This window comes from Sinocyclocheilus grahami, unplaced genomic scaffold (assembly GCF_001515645.1).
Source record: "Sinocyclocheilus grahami isolate Dianchi unplaced genomic scaffold, SAMN03320097.WGS_v1.1 scaffold74.1, whole genome shotgun sequence".
NCBI lineage: Eukaryota > Metazoa > Chordata > Actinopteri > Cypriniformes > Cyprinidae > Sinocyclocheilus > Sinocyclocheilus grahami.
This window is the reverse complement of record NW_015505253.1, coordinates 3133905-3144590: the sequence shown is the minus strand read 5'-3', so window position 1 is coordinate 3144590 and position 10686 is coordinate 3133905. Positions and strand designations below refer to the sequence as shown.

The following is a 10686-nucleotide window of genomic DNA, read 5'->3' as shown; positions in this document are numbered from 1 at the left end:
CTGTATTTATTTGATCAAAAATACAGAAAAAAAACTGTTATTTTGTGAAATATTATTGCAATTTAAAATAACAGTTTCCATTTTAATATACTTTAAAATATAATTTATTCCTGTGATGCAAAGCTGAATTTTCAGCATCATTACGCCAGTCTTCAGGGTCACATGATCTTCAGAAATCATTTTAATATGCTGATTTATTATCAATGTTGGAAACAGTTGTGCTGCTTCATGTTTTTTGGAACCTGTGAAAGTTTTTTCAGGATTCGTTTATGAATAAAAAAAACAAAACAAACAAAACAACAGCATTTCTGAAGGATCATGTGACACTGAAGACTGGAGTAATGATGCTGAAAATTCAGCTTTGCATCACAGAAATAAATTATACTTTAAAGTATATTAAAACAGAACACCAATATTAGAAATTGAAAAAAAACTCACAATATTAGTTTTTTCTGTATTTTTGATCACATAGATACAGGCTTGATGAGCACGAGACTCAAACAAAAAACTCAAATTAAAAAACATTAAAAATCTTACTGATCCCAAACGTTTGAACGGCAGTGTAGGATATATATATATATATACACATTCCGTCATAATCTATTATTACCCATCATTTTAATTTTCATATTTTAATTATAATAACACATTTAACAGTTGTGCTGCTTCATGTTTTTTGGAACCTGTGATAGTTTTTTCAGGATTCGTTTATGAATAAAAAAACAAAACAAACAAAACAACAGCATTTTTGAAGGATCATGTGACACTGAAGACTGGAGTAATGATGCTGAAAATACAGCTTTGCATCACAGAAATAAATTATACTTTAAAGTATATTAAAACAGAACACCAATATTAGAAATTGAAAAAAATCTCACAATATTAGTTTTTTCTGTATTTTTGATCACATAGATACAGGCTTGATGAGCACGAGACTCAAACAAAAAACTCAAATTAAAAAACATTAAAAATCTTACTGATCCCAAACGTTTGAACGGCAGTGTAGGATATATATATATATATACACATTCCGTCATAATCTATTATTACCCATCATTTTAATTTTCATATTTTAATTATAATAACACATTTAATTGCTTGTATTTTTGTTCGCATTTTCATTTTTAATAATGAACCTATGAGCATATAGGCTTGTGCATATATTTATTTATGAAGAGAACAGAGAGACAGTGCGTCACTTTTCATGTTCAACAGCACACCACACAGTGACAGCGGAGGCCACTAAATACAACGAAATATGCTAGGGCTGGGTAAAAAAAATAATAATAATAGATTTCTCGATATGAATAGATTCTCATTTTTATGAACCGATATCAATTCTTAAATCCCAAGCGATTCTGTTTTCAGTTGATGAATGAACTGTACATATAGTGCGCCTACCTTTGATATGAAACATTCTCAGATTTCAAATTCTGTCCATTTTATTAGGAAATTCAAGGCGCTCTTTAATATGGTGTGATAGATCGGTGTAGACGTCTCAGATCAAGAGAAGCGGCAGCGCACGTGAACTAATCATCTCTTTCGCTTTACTTGTGGATACTTGCCTATGCGTAATCAAAGGCATAGCAAAAATCTGTGACAGTTTTATTTTTGTTCTGGAGGCTGATAATACTGCGCTCTGCTGCCAAACCGGGGTGGGAATATATTGTAGCGTCTGGACCACTCCAACACACAATATATATTTTGTTAGCTAGATTTCGTTCACAAGATTTGTAAAAACAACACACAAATGTCATGTATAAAATATACATGACATATATAACATACAGTGCGTGGCAAAGAAATCCCCACAGACCCATAATTGTCACCGTTTTTTTTTTTTTTGCTTTCTGTTTATTTTATCCATTGGAAATTACTGGTTTTCTAGGAAACACTGATAACATACAATATCTACAAACACATTAGTGAATGACGACAGATGACAGGATGTTAGCATGTACAGTATGTGTGGATGTGTTTCATACCCGAGGCTGGGAATCCTCTCGGCCATGCCGGTGACTCCAGCAATAATATTACTGTGAGAGATCATGACTCCTTTTGGCACGCCAGTGGAGCCGCTGGTGTACATGATCACAGCCACATCAGACGCACACGGAGGCCGTCTCTGCCTCGACGCTGTGGACAGAAGCAGGCGGAAGTTACAAGAAATTACTAAATTACATATAAAATATTAAGGGACTACTGTATTAATCACTAGCAATTCAATTTGAACTAATTATATCTAGTGAATGCTTCACTGTGACAGAACAGTGCTTTGATCTCCTGAATCCTTATGACATCATAGAGCAGTGCTTTGATCTCATAGTGCAATTCTGAAATCATAGTTTCATTGTGACATCACAGAGCTTCTTTACTTAGTTTTCCTTCAAAAAACTTATAGCAAAATTAAAAATACACGGATGAAGACAAAATTGTAATTTCCATATTTTATTCAGAATGTACTCAGTTTTTAATATATTAATACACAGCTCCCATACCCTTTGACAGATTAATTTCTTTTTTTTCATTTGTGATTCATTTTTAAATCTCAAAATGTGATTTATAGATTTCAAGCCAATTAAAATAACATGAAATATGTATATACACACACAACACATTTTTAAGATGTTATTCATTTCTATGAATTTCCCAGCCCTGGAAAAATCACAATATTCAGTCAGATTTGTTTGCTTTTTGTTTTTTAATGCCATGCCAGCTTCTATGACTATTTTCAAGGTGAAAGCATACAAGTAATAAAAATAAAAAATTATATTTATAAAACAAATTATGTTATTTATATTTTTATGTTTTAAATATAGAAATTAAAGGTATTTAAGACAGAAATATTACGACCCAATAAAATAAGCTCTGATCTGTTTTCTTAAAGTTTTTCTTAAAACTTTCCGTTTTCTGTGGAAACAAGAGATGTTTTCTGTACAATGAAAGCATATTAAATGAAAACTGAACTACTTTAATGATACTTTTATGGTGGCTTTATTTTTGTTCAGTGTGCTGGAAGAGCTGCATAAACTTGTATGATTTACGGATGAACAGTGTTATTTGAGTAATTTTTAAATGTATATATGATTATATATTTTAATATTTAGAATGAGCTTTTATTATTATATTTCTATTAAAAAATGTGTTTTAGTAATTTTGCTGTGCTTTTGTCATTTTTATTTATTTTTAACAACATTTTAGTTTTACTTAACAATAGCAATAATGGTTTAGTACGACAGTAAATGAAGACAAATGATGCTACTATTTGGCAAAACACCCATAACATTGAAGATGAGGGGAGGATCGGTTGTAAACTTGAATTTATAGTTGTTTGAAGTACATTGATAAGACTATTAAAGTAAAAATATTGTGTGTATGTGTGAATAAATAAATAAGACAAGAACAGGAAGTGTCAGCAGCAGAACAGAACGTTTTAGCTTTGAAAACCAAAGTGCCATTTAAGCTATTCAAAGTTTTCAGAACCATAAATGTGGAACATGGGAATTTGAGTGTGTACATTTGTGTGTTTCGAGGCACAACGTGATTTAGCATTAGCATGCTGACACAGAACAGAGCGAATGTCATGTCGAGCCGAAGGAGGAAGATCAGCTGGATGTCATGTGAAGTCTGTGGCAGTGTGAGAAAACGTGACCCGACACACACATATACACACTATCCAGTGTGTAAACGACTACTACTACCAGCTGTTGAGGGTCAGTCCTGCTTCACAGAGAGCTATAATGGAGGAAGTAAATGGCGGAGTGAAAGAGTCAGGAACACCCTCGACCCTGGCCTTAATTTGACACAGATGGAGGATTTCTCATTCACATGACCTGAAGCGACCTCAAACACACACACACACACACACAACCACCTCAAGCACACACACACACACACACACACACACACACAAAACACACACACACACACACACACACACACACACACACACACAGCAACCACTAAAATATTAAGGGACTACTGTATTAATCACTAGCAATTCAATTTGAACTAATTATATCTAGTGAATGCTTCACTGTGACAGAACAGTGCTTTGATCTCCTGAATCCTTATGACATCATAGAGCAGTGCTTTGATCTTTGATGAAATTATATTTATAAAACAAATTATGTTATTTATATTTTTATGTTTTAAATATAGAAATTAAAGGTATTTAAGACAGAAATATTACGACCCAATAAAATAAGCTCTGATCTGTTTTCTTAAAGTTTTTCTTAAAACTTTCCGTTTTCTGTGGAAACAAGAGATGTTTTCTGTACAATGAAAGCATATTAAATGAAAACTGAACTACTTTAATGATACTTTTATGGTGGCTTTATTTTTGTTCAGTGTGCAGGAAGAGCTGCATAAACTTGTATGACTTACGGATGAACAGTGTTATTTGAGTAATTTTTAAATGTATATATGATTATATATTTTAATATGTAGAATGAGCTTTTATTATTATATTTCTATTAAAAAATGTGTTTTAGTAATTTTGCTGTGCTTTTGTCATTTTTATTTATTTTTAACAACATTTTAGTTTTACTTAACAATAGCAATAATGGTTTAGTACGACAGTAAATGAAGACAAATGATGCTACTATTTGGCAAAACACCCATAACATTGAAGATGAGGGGAGGATCGGTTGTAAACTTGAATTTATAGTTGTTTGAAGTACATTGATAAGACTATTAAAGTAAAAAATATTGTGTGTATGTGTGAATAAATAAATAAGACAAGAACAGGAAGTGTCAGCAGCAGAACAGAACGTTTTAGCTTTGAAAACCAAAGTGCCATTTAAGCCATTCAAAGTTTTCAGAACCATAAATGTGGAACATGGGAATTTGAGTGTGTACATTTGTGTGTTTCGAGGCACAACGTGATTTAGCATTAGCATGCTGACACAGAACAGAGCGAATGTCATGTCGAGCCGAAGGAGGAAGATCAGCTGGATGTCATGTGAAGTCTGTGGCAGTGTGAGAAAACGTGACCCGACACACACATATACACACTATCCAGTGTGTAAACGACTACTACTACCAGCTGTTGAGGGTCAGTCCTGCTTCACAGAGAGCTATAATGGAGGAAGTAAATGGCGGAGTGAAAGAGTCAGGAACACCCTCGACCCTGGCCTTAATTTGACACAGATGGAGGATTTCTCATTCACATGACCTGAAGCGACCTCAAACACACACACACACACACTAGTACCATTCTCAGGATGGGCCCCCAGCCTCTTCACAGCCGCCATGCTGTGGACACTGATGCCTCGTGGGTATTCAGAGCCGATCTTGAGTTTATCGTCCACAACGATGATGTGTTGTAATCTTGGCACCTCTAACAAAATATTCTGTCAAAATACAAGCATTAGTGTGTGTATTTAACTGAAGCATTTCAAAGCAAAATATAATATTCAGTAGGAGGGGCTTGGTTAATTGGATTATGGAAAGTAGGCTGTGATATTATTGATTAGTATAGTTTTCCATGCCCATTGGATTCAAAGGGTCAAGGTTACACCATCTTTCTCCTTTGCAAGCAATACATACAGTAAATTATATATACACAACTGGCCACATTACTCAGATTTTTTTATGTTTTTGAAAGAAGTCTATTATGCTAGAATAATTTCTGAAGGATCATGTGACACTGAAGACTGGAGTAATGATGCTGAAAATTCAGCATTGCATTACAGAAATAAATTACATTTTACAATATATTACAATATAAAACAGCTATTTTGAATTGAAAAATATTTCACAATATTTTCATTTTTATTGTATTTTTTATCAAATAAATGTAGCCTTGGTGAGCAGAAGAGTCTTCTTTCAAAAACATTAAAAAAATTAAAAAAATAATAAAAAAAAAATATTCCAAACGTAACACTTTCAAACTGTGGTGTATATTTTCAGTTTTATTAGATGGTATATCTTTTGTTAGTCATATTAAATATAATGTTTCATCTGACTAAAACAAGGTTGATTACTACATGAATCACTTTGTATAGTCTGGATTTTGAGTGTTTGATCACCTTGAGTTTGGTTTCCAGAAGTTCTTTGCTGGTGATGATGTGAGAAACTTCAGCTTCATTGAGTCCATGAGCAATAGCAGGACCACCCAGAGTAGAGTAAAGAGTGACCACTGTAAAACACACATACATCTGTATAGGTCTTATAAAAAACATAGTATATATAAAACACTGTATGTATGTATGTATATATATATATATATATATATATATATATACACATACATGTCTTATAAAAAACATAGTATATATAAAACACTGTATGTATGTATGTATATATATATATATATATATATATATATATAATAAAAAAAAATGTTGCATTTCCAATCAGCTTATGCCAGCAATGAAATGACTAGGGAATCATTTCTGCTGAATTGTCTGGTTTAAAGCTTCAGAAAGCATGGTTTTCCTGTCACTGGCATTCACAGGCTCTTTCATGGTATTCCCACTCATCCAGAAAAATGACTCACTGATTTCGGTTTAACTGCCAAGAAATAAGGAACTTTACACTGTGGCAGTGACGTTTGAGTGTTTACATACACTCATGCTGATGGAGCATTTCTCTTTCCTCTCTATAGAGATTTTTCCTTTTATTTTTCAATTTAATGTCAACAGAAAAAACACTCAAGTAAGATGTATGACAAAAAATACAAAAGGTAAGTGCCACTTTTTATCCCACAATTCTGACTTTTTCATGCAATTGCGAGTTTATCTCTCTCTAATCTGAGTTTACATATCACAATACTGAAAAAAGTCTAAATTATGAGATAAAAATGTACAATTATGCTTATATATATATATATATATAATTATTATTATTTATCCTGTGAACTTCCATAATGATGTCATCATCTCTCCTTACTTTGAAATAAATGCTGTTTGTTTTTATATTTTGTTATGCCATACCTTTTCAATTTTTCTTTACACAATACACAATTTTTTTTTATAATGTTTTCAAATTTAATTGATTTAATTTTAATTAATTTACAACAAATACCGTAAAAACAGCAATATTGTGAAATATTCTTAAAATTTAATTCGTCAGTGTCACATGATCCGTCAGAAATCATTATAATATGCTGATTTGCTGCTCAATTATTGTCAATTATTATTTGTGTTCAATTATTAATATTAGTTCTTATTTTTTGGTTATATTATGTTAAAAACAGTCATGTTGCTTAAAGGGTTAGTTCACCCAAAAATGAAAATTCTGTCATTAATTACTCACCCTCATGTTGTTCAAAACCCGTAAGACCTTCGTTCTTTACAGCTGAACCACTGATGTCACACGGACTACTTTGTCGATCATCTTGGTACTTTTCTGGACCTTGAACATGGAAGTTACCTTGCTGTCTATGGGAGGGTCAAAGAGCCCTCAGATTTCATCAAAAATATCTTCAATTGTTTTCCGAAGATGAATGAAGGTCTTACGAGTTTCGAACAACACGAGGGTGAGTAATTAATGAAAGAATTTTCGGTTTTGGGTGAACTAACCCTTTAATGTTTTGACTGTCTTTACTGTCACTTTTTTGATTTATTAAATTTACTTTGGATTTAAATGAATATATTAGGGATGCACCGATACCACTTTTTCCAGTACTCGCCCGATACCGATACTTTTATTTTTGGTACTTGGCGATACCGAGTACCGATACCAATATTTTTTTATTGCATTTGTAAATTTTTTAAATATTGGGTACAGAAACCAAAAGAGTATGTATAACGTTAGTTGGTTAACGTCATTTATCAAATAGATACAGTCAAACCCAAATTTATTCAGACACCTTCAACATTTCTCACATTATCACAGTTTATTCGCTATAGTTTAGAAAATGGTAATAAAATATAACAAGAACTCCCGAGTTAAACTGTGTCAGAACAAATTCAGCTTGATAATGTTAGATAACATTGATATAAAGGTATGTAATGGATTGCAATCAACCAACTAACAGCTGTTAGTATGACAGTATTTACACAACTATGAATACTTAGTCGGGCAGCCCTTAGCCTTAATGACAGCCTGTAGTCTCCTGGGCATGCTGTAAACCAGGTTCATGCAAACCTCAACTTCAAATTTTTTTTTCCCAGACTAGGTCTGAATAATTTTTGGTCCCAAATTTGTATCAATTTTACTGGTAGTCCACTGTATGAATAATTTTTTGGTATGATTTGTCATAGTTTACGTTATTTTGCTATCCTCACTTACATAAATGAACTATAGTGTCCTGCACCCACTAGTAAAGAAATATCAAAAATGATATCTGGTCTCTGAATAATTTTTGGTTTGACTGTATATCCTTCGGTTATTTTCACACTTAATTATGCCCATTAAAATGTATTTTACAAGTTTTTGTTACTTTCACTGTTCATTGTTTTGCTCTATGGTACATCATCTTTAATTTAATAGCATTAGAGCTGCTCCATTGCAGCGGCTTAGTACTGTAATCACGCGCTTTGCTGTAATAATGCTGGGAACCGCTCGTTATAAATCTTTTAACTGTGATATTTTCAGAAATAGAAGTCGCGTTTTTTCATCTGAAACGTGCTGCGATTTATATTCCAAAGCCACTCATATAATGCAGAAACACTCAAGCAAGCAAAACACGCGCAACGCGTGCACGTATTTGTACTGGTGCAGAATGAGAGGACAGTAGTACAGCCTAGCGCATTTCACACAGGCTGCTAGACTCACTTTCGCCAGAAAGTCGTGTATGCCTAAGGTTGAAAATAAATTATGTTTATAGTGAATGCCCCTATAAATTGTCTTATTTTTACGATTTAGTTTTAATCCAAATGATGCGTGCTAAGTGAGTGAACATCAAAGATCACACAACAGAAGTGCATGCGCGCTCTCCCCCTACCGTTAAGTAACTTGTGCATTGTTTTACTTACTTGTTTTTGACGTATCCGACCGAGCTACAAACTTTCCAGTGATGTCTGTGAGAAAGATATATTCACTCAACAAGCTCGCGCATCTGCGCCGCTGCGCGCTCAATCCACTCAGCCTGCTTTGTTTATCAGCTTGCGCACATCAGCTATACAGGCGTTAATACTGAATGTTTAACGTTGTATTCATTGCATACATATACTTTGTAGTAGACATCCTTAACTCCATTCTGCTGTCGGTGTTTCTTTGTCTGAATATGGCGCTTATCACATGCTGTGTGGTATCGACATTTGGTATCGTGGCATTTTAACGAGTAAGAGTAAGAGTACGAGTACGAGTACGAGTACTGGAGCTCAGTATCGGGCCGATACCGATACCAGTATCGATATCGGCGCATCCCTACTTTCAATATCTGGTGTGACCCCCTTTTGCAGCAATAACTGCAAGTAACGTTTCTTGTAACTGCTGATCAATCCTGCACAGTGGCTTTTAGGAACAAACAAACAAACAATTGTTTTCCGAAGATGAATGAAGGTCTTACGAGTTTCGAACAACACGAGGGTGAGTAATTAATGAAAGAATTTTCGGTTTTGGGTAAACTAACCCTTTAAGGTTTACTTTTTGTTTTAGTTTATTTTTGATTTAGTTATTTTAGTACTTCAACTTAAACTAAAAGAAAATAGAAATATTGCCCTGGCAACTAGTTCAAATACATTTTTTTCTATTTAATTTTATTACAGTTAATGTTTATTTTATTTCAAATTTAAACCAGGTTCATGCAAACCTCAACTTCAAATTTTTTTTTCCCAGACTAGGTCTGAATAATTTTTGGTCCCAAATTTGTATCAATTTTACTGGTAGTCCACAGTATGAATAAATTTTGGGTATAATTTGTCACAGTTTACTTTATTTTGCTATCCTCACTTACATGAACTATAGTGTCCTGCACCCACTTGGTCTCATCCATCCATAAAACATTTCTCCAGTATTCCTCTGGCTTGTCCACATGATCTTAAGCAAACTGCAGATGAGCAGCAATGTTCTTTTTGGAGAGCAGTGGCTTTCTTCTTGCGACTCTGCCATGGACACCATGGTTGTTCAGTTTTCTTCTGATGATGGGCTCATAAACATTAACATTAGCCAATGAGAGAAAGGCCTTTAGTTGCTTAGAAGTTAGCCTGCAGTCCTTTGAAACCTAGTGGACTTCTACACGTCTTGCTTTTAGAGTGCTCTTTGTTGGTGGAGCACTCCTGGGGAGGGTAACAGTGGTCTTGAATTTTCTCCATTTGTACACAATCTGTCTGACTGTGGATTGGTGGAGTCCAAACGCTTTAGAGATGGCTCTGAAACCTTTTCCAGCCTGATGAGCAACATCAACTCTTTTTGTGAGGTCCTCAGAGATCTCATTTGCTTGTGCCATGATACACTTCCACAAACATGACCAAACTTTGATAGATCCCTGTTCTTTAAATAAAACAGGGCACACACTGACACCTGATCATCTCACTGATGAAAAACACCTCTGAACAGATGGACTCTAATTTCACCTTCAAATTAACAGCTCATCCTAGAGATTCACATACTTTAGCTGCTCACAGATATGTAATATTGGATCATTTTCCTGAATAAATAAATGACAAAGTATATATTATCATCTCATTTGTTTGATTGGGTTCCCTTTGTCGACTTGCATGAAAATCTGACGATTTTTTTGGGTTATATTTATGCAGAAATATAGACAATTCTAAAGAGTTCACACACTTTCCA

General features: G+C 33.8%; 1 protein-coding gene across 1 annotated transcript in view; it reads right to left on the bottom strand.

The window, feature by feature from the left end:
* The window catches only part of LOC107585759 (long-chain-fatty-acid--CoA ligase 3-like), a 44206-nt gene that overhangs the window by 14520 nt on the left and 19000 nt on the right, over positions 1–10686 (bottom strand). Inside the window, exons 4-6 of the mRNA XM_016272915.1 lie at positions 6033–6142; positions 5216–5354; positions 1907–2136 (exon numbers count right to left, since the gene is read on the bottom strand). Coding sequence (XP_016128401.1) covers positions 1907–2136; positions 5216–5354; positions 6033–6142 — 479 coding nt within the window. The remainder of the gene's footprint in view (positions 1–1906; positions 2137–5215; positions 5355–6032; positions 6143–10686) is intronic.